The sequence below is a fragment of the Vombatus ursinus genome, unplaced genomic scaffold (genome assembly GCF_900497805.2).
Source record: "Vombatus ursinus unplaced genomic scaffold, bare-nosed wombat genome assembly UNPS02014924.1, whole genome shotgun sequence".
In the NCBI taxonomy this organism is placed as follows: domain Eukaryota; kingdom Metazoa; phylum Chordata; class Mammalia; order Diprotodontia; family Vombatidae; genus Vombatus; species Vombatus ursinus.
This window is the reverse complement of record NW_020954702.1, coordinates 5,355,294-5,381,240: the sequence shown is the minus strand read 5'-3', so window position 1 is coordinate 5,381,240 and position 25,947 is coordinate 5,355,294. Positions and strand designations below refer to the sequence as shown.

The following is a 25,947-nucleotide window of genomic DNA, read 5'->3' as shown; positions in this document are numbered from 1 at the left end:
ATTCCATTAAAGGTTGTTTTTTTCCCCCTGTAGGATACAGTTAGCTTTGTAGGGTAAATTATTCTTGGTTGTAAGCCTACTTTATTGGAAAACTGTATTCCAAGACTGCCTTCTTCCTAAGATGGCATCAGTTGGGTGTAGATGAGGTAGAATACCTTACCTTGATAATTAGGGCATATTGACTAAGTTTTTCTTTAGTAGAAGCAAACTTCTTGCCCTGAATTGGGCAGTTCTGGAGGAGCTCAGTTTGCCATTTGAAAGTAGGCTGAAGATGCTATAGGACAAGTGGGTGCTTTGATTGTTATGAAGAGTCCTGTTGGAGAGAAATATTATCTTTAAGAGAAATATTATCCTTAAGGGCTCATGTGACCTTTTTACAACTTGGCATCATGGCCCTCATCAACCTTAGTTGATTGCTCATGAGGGCAGAAGTCATATATGTCTCTCATATTTGCTGACATACCTGCCAACCACTGTATATGGAAGAGTTCATTGGCATAATTCTTCCACTGGCCTTAACCCTAGATGGAAGAGCCTTTGATTGCCTAGTCCCATTCTCTCCAGACCCCTGATTAGTCAACCAGAACCATGTCATGTCCATTACCAACGAATCAGTGGAAATGAAGATCTTATCTAGCCCATCCCTCAAGGCTCTCTCACATACCAGAAATGCAGTTCCTTAGCTTGGCACACTGGGAGGACTTGCCAAAATCCCCATCTCTCATATCCTATTAACAAATTAATGGACACCAGAATCTAGGTGCTCATGACTCTCTTGTAGTGCACATAATTTGGTGAACCATGCAAAACACCATTGTAAGGAGCAGGGTCCTCATAGGTCAGGGCCTATTGGACTAGTCAAGGAGGCAGATTGGGACTGAAGGCATCAACGTGTGGTAGAGTTGCAGCCTGTTTGTTAAGAATACTAATACCTCAAAGACCTACGTAAGTGTGATTTTGAATGTACCATTTCCATTTAACAATAGAAGTCTTTTATTCCCTGTATATCTTATTACAGGGACCATCTTGTATTGCCCAACTTATAATAGTTCTCTGTGAAATGTAATTATTTGATCTTGCATCATTCATTCAATAGCAACTAGGGTTTTACTGAACTCAGCTCAGGCTTGAAACCAAAACGTGGTCTCCATGGGGTCATAAATGCTTAGGGGAAGAGAATGCTGAATGGCCCACTTTAGGCCTTCCCAAGCTGTAGCCTGTTCTAGGTTCCCATTCAAAAGAGGCAAACTGGCATGTGACTTGGCAATTGGGGCTTATCAAGATAGGGAATTTGGGTTTTTCATAACTCAAAGCATCCAGCAGATTTTTGGATTTCCCTTTTGAACTGTAGGAAAATGAATGTCAGTAGTTCACTGTGGACTATGTCCAGAAGTGTTTGGGTTCTCCCCATCTACTGTATTACTCAAAACTTGACAGAGTGAGTTGGATACTGGATTTTCTTAGGGTTGACTTCACACCCCCTTGTCCATTATATGGGCTGCCATGCAATCCAAGGTCTTTGTCACTGTGGACTTCTCTAGGCTACTCTTATTGGGTCATCATTGTAGTACGGGGCATCAGTGTCCTTAGAAAGTGAGGCATCTCTGCTTCTTAGATTGTTGTATTATGGAGAGTCCCTTGCCCAAGGGAAGGATGGTGAAGATATACTGGGGTCCTTCCCAGGTGAAAGCAAAACTGTTCCTGACTATTCTTGGTCACAAGAATAGAGAAAAGGACATTATTGAGATCCACAACCCCATACCACATGGGAGCTGGGGAGATGAGAAGGAGATCATGATTGGAAATAGAAGATGCTGAAATCAAAACAGGGGAAAATAGCCTGAGAAAATACTGAGGGGTTGGAGGGATTCGAGATCTAAATGAGAACAGAGAATAGATTTAGGAGGAATGAGGCAAGGGAGAAATGGTTATGATCAGATAGAGGAATGTCAGAGTTTTTCATTGTGAAAGCAGAACACTTGTAGGTAATGATGAGATCCAGTTTGTGACCATACACTGTCTTCCCCTATTAGAATGTAAGCTCCTTAAGGAGGAGCTTTATTTTTGATTTGTATTCCCAGCGCTTAACATAGTGTCTGACACATAGTAAAGACTGGACGAATTCCCTCTCCCTGAAGTGGAGTGAAGGATTAGATCATGGGATTTAAGGAGATGGAGGAATTTGTATGTTAGGGAGAGGAAGATAACATGAATATGGGTGTTAAAGTTCCCTGATATAAGGGGAGGCTTTAGGGGCCACTAAATAGGCAATAGTCACCATGATCTAGACTGGCATAAAATTGTAATTGAGTGAATTTCAAAGGAGTTGAGTGATTGTGGTAGAGATAGTCTAGAAATGGTTAAAGGGTGGGGAGCTGTAAGTGAATGGTCAGTGTTGGATAGGATGGCCAAGGATATAGTGTCATCAGGAGGGAGCCAGATCTCTGGGACAGCTCGTAGGTGGAAGGAGAGGAATGAGAGAGGAATAAGATGAAAGAAAATGTATTGACTATGGAACAGGAATTCCACACTTTGTTGATTGAGAAAAGTGTTAGGGAAGGTTTTTACCTGAGAGTGGAGAGAAGCTTGAGGAGAGAAGAGAAAGTTTGCTTTGCTCTTCTAATGACTCAGTTAAAATTAAATAACATAAATTTGTAGTGGACCTAGTCAGTTCAGTTTTATAACTTCTTCCAGCCTCATTCAGCAGCTCAGTTTTATTTAGTCTTTTATTTGTAGTTTATGTAGTATAAGCACTCAGCTCTGATTTACTATTTCTATTAATGGAGGAAAACATTTTTTTCCCTCGTCATAGTAGATTTATATTACAAATCAGCCTTTTCTCTAGAGATTATGAAGAATTTTTTAAAATAATATTTTGTTTTCCTCCCAATTGCATGTAAAGACAATTTTTAACATTCATTTTTGGGGAGGTGGAGGAGGCAATTAGGGTTAAATGACCTGCACAGCATCACACAGCTAGTAAGTGTCTGAGGCTGGATTTGAACTCAGGTCCTCCTGACTCCAAGGCCAATGATCTATCCACTGTACCACCTAGCTGCCCCTAACATTCATTTTTTAAAAAATTTTTTTGAGGTCTAAATTTTCTCCTTTCCTCACCTGTCCCCTCCCTGAAACAGTAAGCAATTTGATATAGGTTATACATATGTAATCATTCAAAACATATTTCCATATTAGTCCATGTTGTGAAAGAAGACACAGACCCAAAAAAGAAAAAAAAAGTGAATAAAATAAAGTGAAAAATAGTATGCTTCCATCTGCATTCAGACTCTTATCAGTTCTTTCTCTGGAGATGGATAGCATTTTTCTTTCTTTTTTTTTCTTTTTGGTGAGGCAGTCAGGTAGCATTTTTCATGAGTCCTTTGGAATTGTCTTGGGTCGTTGTATTGCTGAAGATAGCTGATTTATTCACAGTTGATCATTGTAAAATATTGCTGTTACTGTGTGCAATGTCCTTTTGGTTCTACTCACTTCACTTTGCATCAGTTCATGTAAATTTTTCTGAAATTCACCTGCTCATTATTTCTTAAAGCACAATAGTATTCCATTAGAGCCATATACAAGTTGTTCAACCATTCCCCAATTGATAGGCATCCCCTCAATTTCCACTTCTTTGCCACCACAAAAAGAGCTGCTATAAATATTTTTGTACATGTAGGTCCTTTTCCCTAAAATGGTATTGCTGGATCAAAGGTGTGTACAATTTGATTGCATAGTTTGCTTTCCAGAATGGTTGGATCTGTTCACAACTCCACCAATTTTCCCACATCTTCTCTAACATTTATCATTTTTCTTTTCTGTCAGATTAGCCAATCTGATATGTGTGAGGTGGTACCTTAGAGTTGTTTTAACTTGCATTTCTCTAATCAATAGTGATTTAGGCCATTTTTTAACGTGATTATAGGTAGCTAAATTTTTTCACTAAAAATTGCCTGTTCATATCTTTTGACCATTTATCATTTGGAGAATGACTTGTTTTCTTACAAATTTGACTCAGTTCTCTATATAGTTGACAAATGAGGCCTTAGAGATATGTGCTGTAAAGATTGTTTCCCAGTTTTCTATTTTCCTTCTAATCCTCTTGGTTGCATTGGTTTTACTTGTATAAACTCTTTTGAGTTTAATATAATAAAAATACATCAATTTTACATCTAGTAATGCTCTCTTGTCTCTTGTTTGATTATAAATTCTTTCCTTATCTGTAGATCTGACAGGTAAACTATTCCTTGCACTCCTAATTTGCTTATGGTATCACTCTTTATGTTTAAATCATGTACCCATTTTGACCTTATCTTGGTATATCGTGTGAGATGTTAGTCTACACCTAGTTTCTGCCATACTGTTTTCCAGTTTTCCTACCAGTTTTTGTCATATAGAGTTCTTGTCCCAAAAGTTGGGGTTTTTGGGTTTATCAAACACTAGATTACCATGATCATTTACTATTGTGTCTTGTGTACCTAATCTATTACACTGAAAAATTTTTTAATTAATTTAAAAAATTATCCCAAGGGCCTCTTTGATACCAAGGCTTTTTTTGTATGGTTGCATACCCCTAGGCTCCATGAATTGTCCTAATACTATAATGAAGATCCCACGTATTTATAGCATGACCTCTAAAACTAGAATTAACAATTGGTTTTTGGCTCAGCAAAATATTAACATTTATTATGAAGCACAGGAGTGATTTTTTTAGAGAAAATAGTCCCAGTAAGGACTGCCTTCTCACAAAAAATACGTCTGTAATTCTTTCTCATTAAAGTCAGTAAGAAGCCTTGGGAGTGTTTTATTCTATTTTATAAGTATTTTACTTGTTGGGCAGGAGTTACAATAGCACCGGATGGTATTTTCCCCTTTACCAACAATATCTTTGTAGCATTTTATGGAATAAAGCAGTTTTTATTCTTATTAGTCATTGACTGATTTCTCTAATAGCTTTTATAATACTGTACTTGCTTTTCCCCTTTGCTTCTGCTGCCTATCTTCGGAATATTTCATTGTCCCCTTCATTTAAATTAAATCATAAGCAATCAAAAATTGTGTATGAGAACTGCTGCTAGGTCTTATAATGGACGCAGAAGTATATAACTCTGGCACTACTCTCAAGAAGTTTCAAGTCTACTTCAGGAGAAAAGTTAACTAATAATACAAGGCAGTATATGATTATTGTCTTATTCATTGTAGCGTAGCAGGGCCATATGTGTTACCAACCCTGTCTTTATTTCATCCACATAAAGAATGACATTTGGGTTTTAGTATTTAAGAAATGGAGAGAAGAAGAAAATCATCCATTTTATTAACAGGAGTGCTGGTGGTTGGTTTTCTTTCTTAAAGGTTGATAAAAGAATTTGAAATTATTGGTTAAAATGAGATTGGGGGATTTTCTGTGAATCTCTGATCTCCCTTGTCTTTCATTAGTTCAGATGCTAATAAGTTAGTTGTATTAAGTTAAACTCTATTCATTCGGTACTTATCAAAGCTAAAAACAGTAACAATATGCACATTGGGGATATCTATGACACAGTGATGTGAAATGGCTTATCTAACATATTATGGTGAACCTGCTATATAGCCTCCTTAGCTCTCCTAATTCTAGTAATCTATACTGTAGTTCACTTTCTTTTTCCTGTCTGTGACTCCTCTTACCTGGCCTGATTCTTATCCTGTGTAAATTTTAGGGGAACGAACAGATTCCTGTGCTCTAAGGATCTTGTTTTTAGTATGATAATGTTATTATTTAGTAAATTTCAATGGTATTAGGATGCTGTTCTAATAGTTTGGTACTATTTTATCCTAAGATTTCACTGTTTTCTTACTTTACAGGATTATTCTTAGATATCTTTATTTTGACTAGTAGAATTCATTCTTCATTAATGGTAATTTAAACATCCAAAATGGCAATGTAGGACATTCCATTTTAAAACTGGAGATTTTCTTAAATATGGAGACCTCTCAAACAGCAAAATCCAAAATTTTTTTTGGATTAAGCAGTGCCTTATATTGCTCCAGTCATATTACAAGTACTTTTGAGGATTTAGCTCCATGCTAATGCCTCTAATAAGGCTAGAAAAGTGTTGGGGTTTTTTTTTTAAACCAAACTAACAAGAAAATAGTTAATACTTAATATGGAATTCTAGGAATCTACCATTCAGTGGGTACTGTTTACTTTTCAACATTTCTTCCATGGTGGGGTGTTTTTTTTTTAGTGAGTTGGCTCCATGAGTTCTTGCTTCCTCTCAGTTCTGCTGAATAGTCATAGAACACTTTAGTTCAGAAATGTCTGATTCATAGCAGTTGCCATCCTTTCTTTCTCCAGGTCATGAGCGTTCTCTTTTAGTCAAACTAGCTCATGTGCACTTTGTTGTTTTTCTTCCTAAAGGTTACACAAGAGATAAATCATTCCTTGCAATGGTAGTTGACATAATCCGAGAGCTGAAGCAGCAGAATTCCAGCTTGGTGTACGGTAGGAAGCTGTTTTTCTTATTCCTCTATTTCCAGACTCCAGGCAAGATCACATTAGATGACAAACCAATGCTTTTCTTTCAGTGAGGTTTTCAAATTAGTCTTGAGAGAATAAGAGTATAGGTATGCAAATGTTTAAAATGACAACATGTTCACAGTGATAGAAAAGGAGGCAAGTTGGCCGCCTTGCCTTAGGGCGTGCGAGGTATTGGGTGCTCCCGAGAGCATGTGTTAACAGGAGCACTTTAATGCTCAGAATACTCAGTGCTATTCCTAACCATCACCACATGCCCAGGATTGCAAGTGTAATCTTAAGTGAAAAGCTTGTGTGGGCAGCAGTAGGGTAGCTGTAGGTAGCTTCAGTAATTCTGCCCAAATACCCCCGCACAATCCCCCACAAAAAACAGGTGATGACTCTGTGCAGTCACAAAGAGGAAAGGATCACAGAGAAAAAAACCCATCCAGGGGGCTACTTCATCCCTGAGGGAAAAGTGACTGACAGTGAGCAGGAACCCATTGTATCCAAGAGGTTATACAAGTCAGGGACCCAGGCTGATAAATCTGTATCTTGGAACTGAGGAGGACTGTTCAGCCCAGCTGTGGGGTCTATAATACCAGTAAGGAGGGAAGAGTCAAAAAATGAGTGCTGGTAAATAGAAGAAAAAGACCAAAATATCAAAAGAACTTGAGGACAGATAGAACTGGGAGTTTTGATTCATATAACTCAGAATCAAATAGGAAGAAAGGATCATAGAGATAGAGAGCAGAGAGAAAAAGAGGGCATCATGAGAGACATTTCTTAGGTGTGGTAGGAAAAAGTCCTGAATTGATGTGGCTAATGTGTTGATTTGTTTTCCTTGACAATACTTACTTGTTAAGAATTCTTTTGTGGGCTGAGAGTGGGGAGAATTAGTGGGTAGTGATGGAAACACAAAAAAAGAGTGTCAGCAAAACATTTTAAATACCTAGGACAAATGAAAAATAATTTTAGGAGACAAAAATGGGACAAGTTACTACCTTGTAAAATTTTCAAAACAAGCTATGCACAACAATTTCAGTTTCATATGCCATATGTCCCAAAAGTCTTGGTACAGTTTTAACCTTTAAAAATTTCAGAGGTAGGGGGCAACTAGGTGGCGCAGTGGATAGAGCACCGATCCTGGAGTCAGGAGGACCTGAGTTCAAATCCAGCCTCAGACACATGATACTCACTAGCTGTGTGACCCTGGGCAAGTCACTTCACCCCATTGCCTCGACCAAAAAAACCTTTTTTTCAGAGGTATAAATACTACAAACCTACAAAAACATTTGAAAGTTTATGTAATTTTTTAAACTTATTTAGTTTTATGAATTTTGAGTAATACCATTTTAAATCTTAACAAGATGGGGCATACTGTCATTATGTATTGTGTGTATAACATCCTGGATACTTTCAAACCAGTGGATAAATGGAGGAGGTCTTCTTGCTTGGCTGCCTTGGTCTCCTCTTCTACCTCCATTAGACTTTTTTCTCTTGAGGCTATATCAAAACCATCACGTATGCTTTGTTCTTTGGATGATCCTAAGGCTATGATTACAAATGTGTTCCATTGATTCACTAATCAGCAGTTGATAAAAGTTTTTACAAAGTTCAAAATTGTCGAGAGCAGTAGATAGCACAAGATGGGGTTATGTTGAATCATCAGTATTTTAAAATTTCAGATAACATTTCAAATACTTTTCTTTGTAAGTTTGTAGTATTTATACTTCTGAAGTTATTAAACCTTAAAACTGCTATTTGTTTAAACCTTTAAAACTGCACTAAATTTTTGGGACACCTTGTACAGTCCTTTTTATGGCAGCTATATTGAAATGTTTTTATGTGTGGATAATTGTTAATTATAATAAAAAAAAAGAAAAAAAAAAACCGGAGTTCTCACCCAGCTTCAAACCCAGTTCTCCAGCACTCAACCTGAAAATCACGTACCTTTTCTGATCCTGTCTTGTTCTGAGGAAAGTTCTTTATAAACATTTAAATGCTATCTATGAGCTATTAAGCTGGGGCTTACTTAGTAAAATTTGAAATGGTCACTGTTATTTCCATAATAATAATATTTCTACTCACAAAGAATATGAAGAGAGAGGAATGGGGCCTGGACCCATTCATTAGTGCAAGAAGCTCCTGGATGAAGAAAGTCTCTTTGCCAGCATAGGTCAACACTTTTTCTGCTGCAGTTACCTAGAGCACAGAGACATTAAATAACTTGCCTATACTCACACAGCTAGTATCAGAAGCTGTACTTGAATCTAGGGTCACTATGGCTTCTAGGCTGGTTTTCTACGGTCATATAGTCTCAGTAGAAAATGAAACTGATTATAAATTAAAAAGAAATTAACAAGGCAGCTTTGGACAGTGAAATGTAGAAGGCCATGTAACAAGATGCATGGTGGAAAAGAAGCAAGATCCTTTATCATATTTTCTTGTATTTTTAATCTTGTTTTTAATAATTAAGATTCTTATAACATTGAAGAATATGTTACATCCTATTTCTCTCTGTCATGACATGAAAAGGGTCTTTTCCTAAAGTACTTTTTCATTTTGCAGTGTGTGATCCGGTGATGGGTGACAAGTGGAATGGAGAAGGCTCCATGGTTAGTAATTCCCTGACTGCTTGAATGATGAAGCTGGTTCACTTCTAAAAGTAACTGAAAGGGTGCCAATATATTGCTCAGTATTTTGTAATGATAATGTAACATTTGTATGGCATGCTAATTGAGGCCAGCTTAAATACATTGTGGAATTTGAGACCCACAGCAATTCTGTGAGGTATAGGTACTTCAGGTTTTACAGAAGAGAAAACTGAGATTTTTTTGCCAGTGGTCACATGACCAGAAAGCACCAGAAGCCGGATATGAATCAAGGTTTTTCCAGACTCCATCACTATTAACAACACTCTCTCCACTATGAAACATGGCTGGGGAACTTGAAATAATTGAACTTAAGGAGCAGATGAAAGCTTGGAAGTATCTGGAGAAATACCCATAATTTGCTACAGAACTCTTCTAATCCTAATCTAAATAAGATTATGTAACACTGTATAGGATGAGCTCTGGTACTGGTAGTTTGGGGAGCTGTTTGTTCAGTCATTTCAGTTGTGTCTGATTCCTTGTGACCCCATTTCGGATTATCTTGGCAAAGATACTGGAGTGGTTTGCCATATCCTTTTCCACCTTATTTTCCAGATGAGGAAACTGAGGCGTTTTAAGTTAAGGCAAGTTAAGTGACTTGCCCAGAGTCACACAGCTAGTCTGAGGTCATATTTGAACTCAGATCTTTCTGACTCCAGGCCTGGAAGTCTGTCACTGAGCTACGTAGCTGCCTCTTGGAAATCTATACTTCAAAATTAATGCAGAAAAAAATTTATAAATAATTTAGTTTCATTTAAATTTTACTTACCCAGCGTATATTGTATGGTAAGTATAGTATTTGCAAAGTAAACAAAATTTGTCTGTTACACATAAGCACTGACCTCAGCATGTCAGATTTTGAACTCACAAAGAATTCAACAAAAACAGCTCTTCTAATTTAAAGACAACTACGTGAACTCCACACCCATATAGTGTTACCAGCTAAAACATTCAATGTGTACAGATTCTTCTCAGCAGAGGTTATTATGCTAGGAGTAAAAAAAAATTATGGGGAACCATTGCATTAGTTAGTGTCTTTTTTTTTCTTCTCCCTAGTCTCCTGTCTATAGTGCTTCATTTCCCAAGAATCATGTCATAGTTGACTTATGTTAACTGTATAATTTCTGTTCTATTTCTTTCTTTCTATCCTAGTGGACTGAGGTCCCAGGGGTTCCTTGTATTTACACCAACCATGCATCCTGGATTTTCTGGGACAATCCCACTTTAAAGAAAAGGAAATCTGTTTATGTGTAACAAGATGCTATCCCCCCCCCTTTTTTTTTTTTTGCTTTTGGTGAGGCAATCAGGGGTTCAGTGACTTGCCCAGGGTCACATAGCTGGTAACTGTCAAGTGTCTGAGGCTGGATTTAAACTCATATCCTCCTGACTCCAAGGCCAGAGCTCTATCCGCTGCGACACCTAGCTGCCCCTAACAGGATGCTCCTTGATCAGATCAAATGTCCCAATTTTTGGCTCACAAAATATTGTCACTCTACCTTTCCCTCTTTTTCCTTGAGCGAACTTGCTGAAGCCCTAAGTGACCTGCTCCCTGACTCCTGGAGGTTCTTTAGACTCTACAGCGCTTCTTAAACTGTGGGTCATGACCCTACATGAGGTCGCAAAAAATTTGGCAACAGTATAAAGTTTCTGTATGCGCAATGACCAAAAATTAATTCAAAATCAAACATGTAATGAATCCAGGGTGTTGCATGGCACAACTTCACTGCAGCCTGGGTTCTGAACACAAAGCACGCACACTTTGCGCTGCCCAAAAACTTACTCAGATTCAAGCAGAGTTATATCACACTCTAAAGTACTAATTCCCAAACTATATTTGCTTCTCCTCACCTCATCCTTCACACCTTTTAAACAGGGTGAAGGAAGAAGGTGGTGATGTTGGCCAAATTCATGGGTGGGTAGGGAACCAGCGTTTCAGGCTTTGCTCATTTGATGTTTGGTGATAGAAGAGGCTATTTTCGTTAGCCCAATGATTAAAACTGTGTTGTTACTGTTCATTCTGTCTCTTCTTCCTCTTACTTTCCTCCTCACTATTTCTTTCTCTCTCCCTCTCCTTCTACCTCACTCACAGTCTTTGATTTAGAATTTTCCTGCCAAAAGTCAAGTGCAGAGTATTATATACAATGCTAAATTATCTTTCTTGAAAGAAAACGCTATCAGCTTTGTTCAGTACGAGAAGTAAACTTTCTGATTTATTATCTATAAAATCCAAATGTATTTATATATTACATTATAAAAGGCCCCTTAGATCTTCTGAGACCATTACCCAGAGCAAAGATCTGTCATCCCGGGTTCATCATCTGTAAAATAAAGGAGTTGGACTAAATGATTTCTGAGGCCCCTTCCAGCTCTAAATCTCTGATCCTTTGCTCCTGTGCTCCTCCTTTCCTTCCTTCTTCCATCTCCTGTGGGAAGCTAGATAGATGATTTTGTTGCTGCCCTGCTGAAAGCTACAGTAACTATGTTCCTACTCAGATTGCCATGTAGCCTCCCTGCTTCTTGTTGATTTAGCATCATGGGTTATGGCATTTAGACCCAGGAAATCATGCCTCCACCCCTATCATATTACAGAAGAAACTGGGGACAGAGAGGTGAAATAATTTGGCCACAGTCACCTAATAGCAGAGCTAGGATTTGTTACCCAGGTTTCATGACTCTTAAAATCCAATGCTTTTCATTCAGTTTCTTTTTTGTTAGCAAATACAATTAAGATACATTAGACTTGATTTGTTCCATTTTTGTTTGCAAAAACATTAAAAAGCAGACTTCTGACCCATTCCTACCTTTTCTTGCCATTTAAGCTCAGTGAGAAATTGGTCACTTTCTGAGAAATAGAGCCTGATAGTTTCTAGCTGCTTTCCCCTTAACCCCACAAAGGGTCGAGGATGGAGGGGTGGGGCTGTACTATTAGGGAAGGCATTTACTTCTGTACTCGTCCTTAACTTTATACTTTTTCTCAAAACTTTCTGCTCTGGTAAGTATCTGGATCCTTGGCTATGACATCTTTTGACTGGTCTTCCAGTGTTAAGAACAAAATTGGGGTCATTAAAACTTCCATCTTCTTCCCTGGCTTAGACATCAGTTGCCACAAAGGACACTAGAAACAATTCACAGATTTGCCTCACCCTTATGAATTTTAAAAATAATTTTATGTATTTATTTTTTGTTTTCAGTATTCGCTTTTATAAGTTTTGGAGTTCTAAATTTTTCCTCCTCCCCAAGACAGCATGCAAATTTGATATAGGCTATACGTATATGATCATATTAAACATGTTTCCACAGTAGTCATGATGTGAAAGAAGAATCAGAACAAAAGGGTAAAACCACAAGAAAGAAAACACACAAAAGAAGTGAAAAGAGTATGCTTCAATCTGCATTCAGCCTCCATAGTTCTTTCTCTGGATGTGGATAGCATTTTCCATCATGAGACTTTTGGAATTGTCTTAGATCCTTGCATTGCTCAGGAGAGCTAAGTCTAACAAAGTCGGTCAATTGCACGATGTTGCTATTACTGTGTACAGTGTTCTGCTGGTTCTGCTCATTTCACTCAGCATCAGTTCATGCAAGTCTTTCCATCACCCATATTATCTCATCTAATATTGGAAAACCACATTTCTGCCACATAAATCTGTTCTTCTGTTTTGTTTTGGACTTTTTTTTTACTTAATAGTTTTCCAGTTTATCTTTTCATTTTAATTTACATAACCTCATGGTTATGTATTTTTTTGCTATTCCCTTGTTTTTCATTTACGCCATCATTAAAAAAAACAAAAAAGTCAGCTAGTAAAACCTTTCCATTAAGACCTAGCTAAAATACATGAAGTCAATAGTGAAATGTCATTTTCCAAAGATGCTTTTATTTCATTTCTAAGTAGTTAGGACTGTTGGTTAGGTGGGAGCAATTTTGTACTTATCGTTTAAAAAATTCTTAAGTCCAATCAGTATGAGTAAAGCTATCGGACTTAAACCAAGTAAAGTGATCATTCAGGATTTAGATTTTGTTCAGTCACCGTATCATGATTAATGTGTCCAGAGTTTACCTTTATTCAGAGTGTGAGTGGTAAATGTTGCATGACCAGCTCACTTGTCAAATATGTTTCAGTACCTCTACTCCAGAGAAGTAACCTTATGATAAACCAGTGCTAGGAAATTTTAGCTAATTAATAGGCATCTAAAAACTTCCTTGGTAATCTGAAGTATACTGTAAAGTCCATGAGTTTTCTATCAGATGCTCACATACTGTATGTTTCAATCTGATTTTTTTTTTTTTTTTTGGTGAGGTAATTGGGGTTAAGTGACTTGCCCAGAGTCACACAGGTGGTGAGTATTATGTGTCTGAGGCCAGATTTGAACGCAGGTCCTCCTGACTCCAGGGCTGGTGCTCTCTCCACTATACCACCTAGCTGCCCCCTGATTTTTTTTTTTTTTTAGAGAAATCTGATGAGCTCTGAAATCTAATGAAAATTGTCATATTGAACTACTAATCCGACATCCTAAAAGAAAACAATATTCTAGTAGACCAGGGGGTACATTTTAATCACTTTAGCCAAAATTAAAAGTAAGCAAATTTTCTCTATTCTGTGCATTTTGTAATTAAAACTAGAAAGTTTGACACATCTCCATGTAGCCTCTCCCATTTCTTTTATCTCATCCTATGATTTTTCCCTTCTTTGCATTATTTCCTTATAAGAATTCTGATTGAAAAAGGATTGATCTACTCATTATCCCTTATAACATGCAGTTTCCTTGTCTGGAATGCCCTTCCCTCTATGTCTGACATTTGGAACCCTACCTATTCATAAAGTCCAAAGTAAAGTCCTCCCTCAAAGCCCATAGTGATCTCTCTCTCTTTTCAGCTCCTATAGCACTTATTATCTGAACCACTCATTTGGCATTTAGCATACACTGTCATAATTTGTTGAATATCTTTCCACGTGTTTGCCCTATATCTAGTTAAAATATAAATGTTTTGAGGGTAATACTGAGTGTTGTACTGTTTTGTATTCTGTGAATATGCTAAGCACTGTCCTGAATACCTAGTAGTTTCTCAATTATTACTTCTTGCTTAATGTATAACTTTTCTCTTTTTCTTTTTCATAGTATGTTCCAGCAGATCTCCTTCCAGTTTACAAGGAAAAAGTTGTGCCTGTAGCAGATATAATAACTCCAAATCAGTTTGAGGCTGAGTAAATTAACTTTTTTTTTTTAAAGATTTCTTGTTAAGTACACAATTCTAAATGTAAGGTTACTGAGGGTAACACTGAGATCATGTAGGAATCTTCTCTCTGATGGGCTTGGTGCTGGAGATATGAGTTCTTTCAGATTACTGAGGTACCATTTTAGAAAATTTTCTGCCCCAGTAGATTACCTGTCTGAAAGGGTTAATTCATTTCTAGAAGGTAAGCAAGTTACTTGCCATTCACAAGCAGAATTTAGCTAAATTGACAAAACTATGGTTTTTTTTAATTTTGTTTTGTTTTTTGGTGAGGCAGTTGGGGATAAGTGACTTGCTCAGGGTCACACAGCTAGTAAGTGTCAACTGTCTGGTATGCAACCGGATTTGAACTCAGGTCCTCCTGACTCCACGGCCGGTGCTTTATCCATTGTGCCACCTAGCTACCCCAAAACTATAGTTTTTAACAGTAACCGTTTGGTGACAAGTTATTTTGATTGAATTTTTCACCTATGTGTATGCAAAGAGAAGCAGGTGGTATTTTCACTTCTTTCAGGGTTTCCTTGACATGTGTAGTCTTTAGGAAGCAAAGAAAAAAAATTTTTTTTTTTAGCCATCCTATTCCATGTAGAAATTTGGGTAGTTGATGAAACTGGATGTCATAACATCAAGATAACTATTTGGAAAACTGTGCTCCAGCAAGCTAAGGACCTGAAAACTCATGCATGCCAATCCCAAAAGACATGTGTATGTAGTACGCCTTAGAAAAACTTACCCAAAATTTTAAGATTCCAGTAAAAATGTGTGTCTTGATGGCTGAAAAGAATGCTTCAGGGTACCCATATTGGAGAACAGATTTTTAACTCACTGATTTTTAAATGCTTTCTTTTTCTTTTTTTTTTTTTTAAATTTTAAAATTTTAAAATACATATTAATACATTATTGTAATACCTGCCTCATTATGGTATAGATGACACTGGGTTTTCTGAGTCTATGCCAACAGATTAGGCCTGCCCTGGCAACCAAGTAGGGAAGGAAGAGAAGTCTCATTACTGTTTGGGCGTGAATTTTTTTTTTAGCAATGACAAGCCATGATTGTAAAATGTTTTCCCCCCAAAAAATTGTCTGGCAATACATCATTAATTTCAGATAAGTAAGACAAGGGGGAAAAAAATTTTTAATTAATGAAGTTGTAATTATAGAGTATTTCCCTATTTATTTAGATAACTGAGAGATACCTGGATGGTAGTTTGGTATTGTATAATAATCTCTACTTTGCTCTGTATAAACCTTAATCAAGCTTTTGAACAGAATATATAAACTCATTAGTTTAAAAACTTGTAATATTTTTATTTTCAAAGGTAAATTCTTCCTGATAGTATGTAACAGATAACATTATATTCTTATGCATTTCTATATACTACTTTATTGCCTTTGTGTTTTTAGATTGACATTCATTATCGTAGGTTATGGCTTAAAGCATACATGAAACATGTCTCTGAGAACCTAATCCATAGAACCAAAAACTTGATAAACCTTATTAGTTTTTCTTCTTCCTGTTTCCTTCCCCTGTTCTTTTTGTTTGTCCTTTAGGTTACTCACTGGAAAAAAGATTTGTACACAAGAAGAAGCATTAGAGGTAGGCATAGCTACCTTTGAATTTATAATTCATTTTAACTGCATACTACCTCAAAATAATTTAAGAATCAACTTTGTTATATCCTGTGGATTTCAGCACCTTTTATATTCAAGACTGTCTTTAATTGATGAGGTGGGAAAGAAGAGAGAAGGAAAGGAAATTCTCTTTAAGGCAAATAGATTTCAAGGCAAATGAATTTCAGGCAATGCTATGGAGAGAAGTATTCTGCCCATGGCATATTTCATTTATTATTTATTTTCACATAATGCATTGTAAAAGGTCTTGTGGATTTTATGAAACTGTTACCCAGGATAAAGATAGATTTCACTTTACCAATTTTATCATCTATAAAATGAGAGAGTTGAATCACCTGACCTCTAAGTCCCTTACAGATCTCCATCTCTGACCCCTTTGGTCCTGTGCTGCTGCCCCCTCCCTGCTGCCTGCTGGAAGCTGATATAGTGTCCCCTTCCTGGGTCACATGATATGAATGTTCACTTTTTCTTCCTGCCTTTTTCAAGCAGAACTAGAACAACATGATCATAAAGTTAGTTCAGAAAATAGGGGCACATAGAAATGTCAGCACTGCATCCATCTGTTTCAAATCCCTCAGCCTCTGTAATGACAGTGGGACAATACAAAGGACAAAATCCCCCATTATGATCTCTACTGTCTTTGCCGAGTATGTCAGGACAAATCTTAGACAAGCTGGAAAACCTGTTCAATTCCGACCCACACTGTAAAGATATATTTAGGCTCCCAAAGACCTAGATGCCCAGTTAAAATACTGAAGTCCATGTTGTAATTTGTGCGAACTCAAGTTTGTTTAATTTGTGTAAGCTTTTTGAAAATATGTTTCTAACATGACAGTTATAATAGCTAGCATTTACATAGAGCTTTTAGGTTTGCAAAGCGCTACATAGTGTATATATACTTCATTTGAACCTCACAACAGTCCTATGAGGTAGATACTAGTATTTTCTCCAGTTTAGATATGAGGAAACGAGTGTGTTGGGTCACCCAGCTAGATAAATTCAGGTCTTCCTGACTCCAAACCTTCCTGGATATCCATTATATCACCTTCATCCAGCACATCTCTGGACAGTAATAATAGTTCACATTCTCTGTTTTGCATATGAGGAAGCTGAGACTGAGAGGTGAAGTGATTTTGTTTACAGCCACGCAGCTGTTCTGAGGGATTTGAACTCAGATATCCTGACTCCAAGTCCAGTACTCTTTCCACTATGCCACGCTTCTGAGAAATACAGAGGGAAGAGAGAGATGATAGAGACAGTAACTTGTTACCGTAATTGTACTTGTTTATTGTAACTAGTGCCCTAGTCTTTTTAATTTTGTGACTGCCCTGGAGATCAATTTGTCTTCATGTGCTGTAGAAATAAAGACAAAATACACTGGATCCCATGGATTCCTCTGAAGGTGGGTTCTACCCCATGTCTCCCTTATGTGGCAAATAGTGTCCTCTATAGGCACAAGAGTTAGAGCAAGTGAATTTATGCATGTAGTGTAATATATGTGATGCAGCTAATATCTCAACAGTAAAAGGGAGTTCTCGCTCATTACGGTGAAACTAGTTCCTATGGGAGGCAGATTCTGGTAATCCTGGGTCTTTCCACTAGAACAGCATGATAAAAGAAGTAGGATTATTAGAATAGGAATAGAATTAGAATAGAAAAGGAGTAGGGTTACTAGAATTTATTCAGAATTCTAGTCTGAGGTATATTAGCATAAGTTTCTTAATGCTAACAATGCTGCCCTCAGACCAAGGCCTAATCAGGTTTCCTTTATATCAAGTGATTTTCCAGAACTTGTGTTGATGTATGTATTGGAAAAAAAAAAAAGGGAACAATAATCTTAGTGAGAACTGTCTGATACGAGGTTAGATTCATACCGGTATTCCTAAAGACAACACCTTCATGCATGGGAAGGAATATAAAGCTCTAAATTTGGGGATCATTTGGTAAGTCAAAAGTGTTTTCATATGAAATCAAAAGGGATATTCTTCTTGAAGTTAGTTTGGGTTTTTTGTGTGTATGTGGAAATTTTTGTATTTGATTTTTTTCCAGTTACATCTAAAAATTATTTTTAACATTTGTTTTTTTAAAATTTTGAGTTCCAAATTTTTTCCCTTCCCCCCATCCTCGTCCCCCCCCTCTTGAGAAGTCAAACAATTTGATATATATAATACATGTGCAGTCACACAAAAGATTTCCATATTAGCCATATGGCAGAAGAAAACACAGACCAAAAAAAAAGAAAAGAAAAAGAAAGTAAAAAAAAAAAGCATACTTCGATATGCATTCAGAGTCTCTCTATTCTTTCTTTAGAAGTCAATAGCATTTTTTATCGAGTCCTTCAGAATTGTCTTGGATCATTGTATTATTGAGGATAGCTAAATCATTCACTGTTGATCGTTATACAGTATTGCTGTTACTGTATATAATGTTCTCCTGGTTCTGCTCACTTCACTTTGCAACAGTTCATCTAAGTTGTTCCAGGTTTTGCTGAAAGCATCCTGCTCATCATTTCTTATAGCATTTCTTATAGTATTCTGTCACAATCATATACCACAGCTTGTTCAGCCATTTAGCAATTGATGGGCATCCCCTAAATTTCCAGTTCTTTGTCACCACAAAAAGAGCTGCTATAGGTATTTTTGTACATATACCTCCTTTTCCTTTTTCTTTCTTTTTAAAGTTTGATTGATCCAAAATTGATCCAAAGCAATTTAAGGTGCTTTGAAAGAATCAGAGCAGCTGAAGGGGATTGGGAATGGGGTGGCTTGATATTGCAAAGGTTCTAGCAATGCCATCAGAGTCACCAGGAACCAACAGCCTTTGTGCATCAGTAACCAGCACGATAGGTAATCATTCCTCTCAGTTAACACATCAGCCAGTCAATCTGGAGAAATCAGCTGGAGAAATGGAAAACATGAAGATGGAGATATGATCTTCCCCACAGTCTAATGAAAACACTGAAGATTGGAACTATCTCATGGAATGAGAGATGAGGAAAATCTTATTTGTATTGGTTTTGAACTCCAGCTATGAAAAGCAAGCTATGATACAGAAATATGGAATAACCCATGTAGTATGTATAAGGCAAATTATTGAAACAAACCTTATTAAACCAAACTTTCAATAATTATTTAGATATTAAATCTTGAATGTTGATATAGACATTAGAAAATACAGTGTTTTCCCCTGGATTCTTTCATTTATTGATGGAAGTTTACAAACAAAAGAAAAGTTCTTGACCATGGAAATGCATGACTTTCCAGAAGTGCTGCCTTAGTAAATTACATACATTATAGAAACATTTGGGGTGAAATACAAGGATTCATTTATTTATAACTTTTTAAAAAATGGATGCTCTGTATTAATCCTAATGCTGCTATGGAAGCCAGCTTAGCTGAGTCTTGAAAGAAGTCAGGTATTCTAGGAGGCAGAAGGAGAACATTCCAGTCATGGGAGATAGGGAAGGGAATAAGCATTTATATAGTACCTACTATGTGCTAGGCACTATGATAAATGCTTTTTACAAATATTATCTCTTTGATCCTCACAACAACCCTGTATGGTAGTTGCTAGTGAGGAAACTGAGGCAGGAAGAAGTTATTTGACTTGCCAAGGTTCATACAGCTGGATTTGAACTCAGGTCTTCCCGATTCCAGGCCTAGTGATATATGCCTGATGCCTCTGGTGGACAGTTAGTGCAGTTGGGAAGTTGGCAGTGTCACTGGGAAGGAGCCAAGAAGATGTGCATGATAGAAGATGGGTGGTACAAGAAGAAAAATTATATAAAATGACAAGAAGGTTGTTAATTGTGAAATAGGAGTTTCAGAGGGCCCAGTGTTGGTTGCAGGAATTGGCAGACAAATCTGTATTAGCATTTCGTTGGTGTAGGGTTGGGGTAGATGGGATGAGGAAGCAGGCAGCTCCTGATCTTCGTGGATGAGGCCAGAAAGCTCAGTGGTATTGTGATCTGTCTGGAAGCCTAGTAGGGAAGTAAGAGGTAGGAGCATTGGTCCAGCTTTCCTCATTAGATTAGCTAGCCTGTGGAAATCTCCTAATGAAAGACAAAAATGCTTCCTTTTGCCTGCTACAGTTTTGATATTCCTGAAAAAGGAATGAGTCAGAAGTTTCAAATGAATTTTTCTTTTTGCTTTTCTTTTGGTGAAAGTTAAATGCATCATTATTCTTTGGAGAGTGACTAACCTGCCTTTTTCTTTGTCCAGAGCTGTTCCAAACAGAGATTGTATATGTGGTCTGAGGTAGGGTGGAGTGGGGACAGGAAAAAAAAATTTGAAGTTATGCTAAGAAAGAGACTAAAATATCTATATCCTTTGGACCAAAGTTCATACTGCTAGGCATTTACCCCTAAGAGAATCAAAGACAGTTAGAAATATCCATATGCTCCAGAATATTTGTAGCAGCTCTTGTTGTGGAAGCATAGAAGTGGAAACAAAGTAGATGCCCATCAGTTAGAGAGAATATGTGTTTGCCCCCTTTAAAAAGGAGGAGATTCAATGCCGTACCAATCAAACTACAAAAAAATTATTTTATAGAGTTAGAAAAAATAATAACAAGATTCATTTGGAAGAACAAAAAGTCCAGAATATCAAGCGAACTAATGAAAAGAAATGCAGGGGAAGGTGGCCTAGCCATTCCAGATCTTAAATTGTATTATAAAGCAGCAATCATCAAAACTGCTTGGTACTGGCTAAGAAATTGAGTAGTGGATCAGTGGAATAGGTTAAGTATACAAGACACAGTAGGCAATGACTATAGTAATCTATTATTTGATAAACCCAAAGACCCCAACTTCTGGGATAAGAACCCACTCTTTGAAAAAAAATTGCTGGGAAAACTGGAAAAGAGTATGGCAGAAACTAGGCATAGACCAAAATCTCACACCATATACCAAAATAAAATCAAAATGGGTCCATGATTTAGATGTAAAGGCTGATACTATAAGCAAACCGAGAGAGCAAGGAATAGTTTACCTGTCAGATCTATGGAGAACAGAAGAATTCGTGACCAAACAGGAGATAGAGAACATTACAAAAAACAAAATAGATAATTTTGATTACATTAAATTGAAAAGTTTTTGCACAAACAAAGCCAATGCAACTAAGATTAGAAGGAAGGGGTCAGCTTGGTGGCGCAGTGGATAGAGCATCAGCCTTGAAGTCAGGAGGACCTGAGTTCAAATCCGGCCTCAGACCAAACACTTGACACGTACTAGCTGTGTGACCTTGGGCAAGTCACTTAACCCCAATTCCCTCACTAAAAAAAGAAGAAGAAGAAGAAAAAAAGAAAATTGGGAAAGAATTTTTACAACCAGTGTCTCTGATAAGGGTCTCATTTCTAAAATATATAGAGAATTAAGTCAAATTTATAAGAATGCAAGCCATTCCCCAGTTGATAAATGGTCAAAGGATATGAACAGACAGTTCTCAGATGAAGAAATTAAAGCCATCTATAGTCATATGAAAAAATGCTCTAAATCACTATTGATTAGAGAAATGCAAATCAAAACAACTCTGAGGTACCACATCACACCCATCAGAATGGCCAACATGACAAAACAGGAAAATGATAAATGTTGGAGAAGATGTGGGAAAATTGGAACACTAATGCATTGTTGGTGGAGTTGTGAAATGATCCAACCATTTTGGAGAGCAATGTGGAACTATGCCCAAAGGGCTATAAAAGTGTGCATACCCTTTGACCCAGCAATAGCACTTCTCGGGCTATATCCCAAAGAGATCACACAAATGGGAAAAGGACCTACATGTACAAAAATATTCATAGCAGCTCTTTTTGTGGTGGCAAAGAATTGGAAATTGAAAGGATGCCCATCAATTGGGGAATGGCTGAGCAAGTTGTGGTATATGAATATAATGGAATACTATTGTGCTATAAGAAATGATGAACAGGCTGACTTCAGAAAAACCTGTAAAGACTTGTATGGTCTGATGCAGAGTGAAGTGAGCAAAACCAAGAGAACGTTGTACACAATAACAGCCACGTTGTGTGAGGACTAATATTGATAAACTTAACCCTTCCTGGCAATACAAGGATCTAAGACATCTCCAGAGGCCTTGTGTTTTAAAATGCTATCCACACCTAAAGAAAGAACTATGGAGGCCGAATTGTTATTTTTTTTCTCTTCTGTTGAGTTTTGTTTCCTCTTTCTGATGGTTCCTCCTATTGGTTTTAATCTCTACTTACAACATCACTAATGTGAAATATGTTTAATATGAATGTAAATGTATAGCCTATATCAGATTATGTGCCGTCTTGGGGAGGGTGCGGGGAGGAAGGGGGAGAAAAATTTTAAACTCAAAAGCATATGGAAGTGATTATTGATAAATCAAAATAAATTAATAAAAAAGAAGAAAGAAAGAAAGTTGGTCAATAAAAAAAATCAGCAATTAAAAGAAAAAAAAAGGAGGAGATCCTGGCAGTGGATCATTGCATAAAATGTTGGACCTAGTTGATATGTTGGTTTGTTTTACTGAACTACATTTTGTTTCTCTTCTTTCCCCCTCCCCTCCTCTTTTGAAAAGGGATGCCTCTCTGGATGATGGAAGAATATATTTGAAAATTAACAAGATATCAATAAAAATATTTTTTAAATGTAAAAAATGCAGTTCCTGTCTTAAGGGAACTTATGTCATCATGGTGAATTATGACTTGTGAATCTGACTTATTTTGGATGTGAAAGAAGATGGTTAGAATGTTGTGACCTTATGGCAGAGAATTCTAATTTGCCATTCTGGAATAATATTTAATTTAATTAGTCTTAATAAGATGATAATGATTGTTACTAAGATCCTGTTTTTCTGTGCTTGGGTAGGTAATGGATATACTTCATTCTATGGGACCAGAGACTGTAGTTATCACCAGTTCTGACTTACCAGCTTCTTCAGGCAACAACTACCTGATTGCTTTGGGAAGCCAGAGGAAGCGTAAGTCATGTTCTTCACCTACTCTCTAACCTAATATGGCTCTTCTAGTTTGCTTGTCAGTGTGGACATATCTAAAATGAACAATTGAAAGAAAGCATAATCCTAACTGTATGTGCTATCCCCAAAGTCTTAGTGCAGTTTTAAGGTTTAATAATTTCAGAAGTATAAATGCTCCAGATTTGTAAAGTACTTAGCACAGGACCTGGCACATAGTAGGCACTCTATAAAGCTTGCTCTCTTCTTTCCTTTATTCAGGGTATAAGATGCAGCTGTGGCCAGAAAGGCCAACAAAATTCTGAGTATCATGAAGGAGTATCAAAAATAAGGAAAACTAAGATTGTAAAGGGAATGAATGGACTTATACAGTATATGAAGACTGATTTATAAACTTCAGACTTTAGTTTGGGAAGGAAAACAGGTTGAGGGAAGGATATATGATTTCCTCTGTGTAATCATTAGGGGTATGGCTATGGTGACCATCAAATGCCAAGAAGAATTTTAGGACAGGTTAAAAAGTAAAGAGCATTTTATACAGAAAGTACTAATTTTATGGAACTTATTATTCCAAGAAGAAGTGTAGGCTGAAAATCAGCTCAAGAAGGATTTAAACCCATTTCCAAAATTGCTAAGAGCAAGGGGCAGCTAGGTGGCCCAGTGGATAGAGCACCAGCCCTGAAGTCAGGAGAGCCTGAGTTCAAATCTGACCTCAGACCAAACACTTGACACTTACTAGCTGTGTGACCCTGGGCAAGTCACTTAACCCCAATTGCCTAAAAACTAAAGAAAAATAAAAGAAAACAAAATTGCTAAGAGCAGTTGCAGATGTGAGGGAAACCATTGGTCCCCATAGAGTCAGATCATAGGATCCACAGCTGGAAAGGGCTGTAGAGATCATCTGACCCAACTCCCTCCTGTTACTGACGAGGAGACTGAAGCTTAGTTAGGTTCATGACTTGCTGATGGACCTATGGGTAATAAACAGGAGCACGACTATAAGTTCAATATGGGTTGGTAGAGGAAGTTGCCCTGCCTGGGAGTTTCCACTAGCTAAATCCCTGATTCCTGAACTATGTTACAGTGCTGCCTGAATGAAGTCCCCACTCTGTGTTCTATGGACTAGATCGAGAATCCCAAGCCGCCCCACCTTGCTTTTGAAAAGTGAGGAGCCAACATTCTGAGTCCTTTTGCTTTAGTACATTTGATATATTCAGAATCTGTTGAATGAAGGTGCTGTTAATGCATCCAGTGAGTTATACTTAATTATCCTCTTATGTCTAAGAATGTTTTTTTTCCATAAAGGCACTACTATCCTAGTCTCATTTGTTCTCTTTGTACAGAAAAACCAGATGGCACAAAAGTGACAGAAAGAATCAAAATGGAAATTCAGAAAGTGGATGCTGTCTTTGTGGGAACAGGAGACTTGTTTGCTGCCATGCTCCTGGCTTGGACACACAAGCACCCAAATAATTTCAAGGTGAGCTTAAGAGAAAATTTGTTTTTTTTTTCTTTGTCAAGAAATGATAAGAATAAATTCCCTTCCATTCTCATGCCTCTTGACTCATCTGCAGCTCATAACACCACTGACAGTGCTCTCATCTCTTGACTTCCATCACACAGTGCTTTCCCAGTTCTCCCTTCCTGGCACATCCTCAGTCTCCTTGCTAGATCATCAATCAACCACAGCCGCTTGGTGTCATCCCACTGTGTGTACTTGGCTCCCTTTTGTTGTTGTTGTTGTTGTTGGCAAGGCAATTGGGGTTAAGTGACTTGCCCAGAGTCACACAGCTAGAGAGTGTTATGTGCCTGAGGTCAGATTTGAACTCAAGTCCTCCTGACTCCAGGGCAGGTGCTCTATCCACTGTGCCACCTAGCTGCCCCTGGCTCCCTTTTCTACATATATAGCTCCAATCTGTTGAACTCTAGGCCCACATCATCTGTGGCCTCCTAGATATCACCATAAGCATCTCAAACTCAGTATGTCCAACCTCCAAATTTCCGTTTTCTTTTGACCACCCTTGTGGTCCTTTTAGCACCCAGGTTCATTTCCTTGGAGTACTCCTTGATTATCTATTTCTTGTCCTCACTCATTTTTGTATCCTTTGTATTCTGGCTTCAGACTTCATCACTGAAATAAAACTGCTGTAGCCAAAGTTGCCAAGGATGCCAAAATCCAAAGGCCTTTTCTCAGTTCTTATCCTTTTTGCCCTCTGCAATTTTTGATGCTATTTACCATCTTCTCCTGCATAATCTCTCCTCTCTGGATTTTTACTGCTTTCTCTTGTTCTCTACCTATCCTTTCCTTCTCAGCTTCCTTTGCTGTGTCATCATCCATAGCACGTGCCCTGTGGGTACACCAGAAACCTCTGCTCTGGGCACTTTCTGCCCACTCTACATTTTCTCTCCCTTGGGAACTTCATTGATTTACATGGGTGTACTTCTTCTCCATGCAGATCTCCAGGTCTTTATCACCACCTCATTATTTGACATTTGAAATGAATGTCCTCAGACTGAACATGTCCCAAACAGACCTCATCATCTTCCCACGTCCCCTCTGCCCCTCAAACTCACCTTTCTTGCAAACTTCCTTGTTTCTTTTGAAGACATTACTAACCTTCCAGTCGCCTGGATTCATAACCTTGGAGGCATCTTCAGCTTCTCACTCTCCCCTCACCTCATCTATCCGTTCAATTGCCAAGCCTTGAATTTAGCAGCATAATGCCTTTCCTGTTTGTCCCTTCCTCTCTAGCTCTCAGGACTACCATCATCACATTTCACCTCCTAATTGGTTTTCCTGCTCAAGTCTCTCCCCTCTTTGGTCTATCCTCCACACCGTTGCCGTTGGTGCTCCTAAAGGCAATTCTCACTATGTCATTCTCCCGTTCCAGAGACTTCGGTGGTTTCCTGTTCCCTCTGGGGTCAAATGCAAACTTCTGTGTTTGTCCTTTAAAGCCTTTCACAGCCTGGCTCCAGCCTACCTTT

General features: G+C 37.7%; 1 protein-coding gene across 1 annotated transcript in view; it reads left to right on the top strand.

The window, feature by feature from the left end:
- Positions 1–25,947, top strand: part of PDXK (pyridoxal kinase) — a 78,520-nt gene that overhangs the window by 40,677 nt on the left and 11,896 nt on the right. The window contains exons 4-9 of the mRNA XM_027843662.1: positions 6,395–6,478; positions 9,062–9,108; positions 14,263–14,348; positions 15,929–15,974; positions 22,857–22,968; positions 24,306–24,442. Coding sequence (XP_027699463.1) covers positions 6,395–6,478; positions 9,062–9,108; positions 14,263–14,348; positions 15,929–15,974; positions 22,857–22,968; positions 24,306–24,442 — 512 coding nt within the window. The remainder of the gene's footprint in view (positions 1–6,394; positions 6,479–9,061; positions 9,109–14,262; positions 14,349–15,928; positions 15,975–22,856; positions 22,969–24,305; positions 24,443–25,947) is intronic.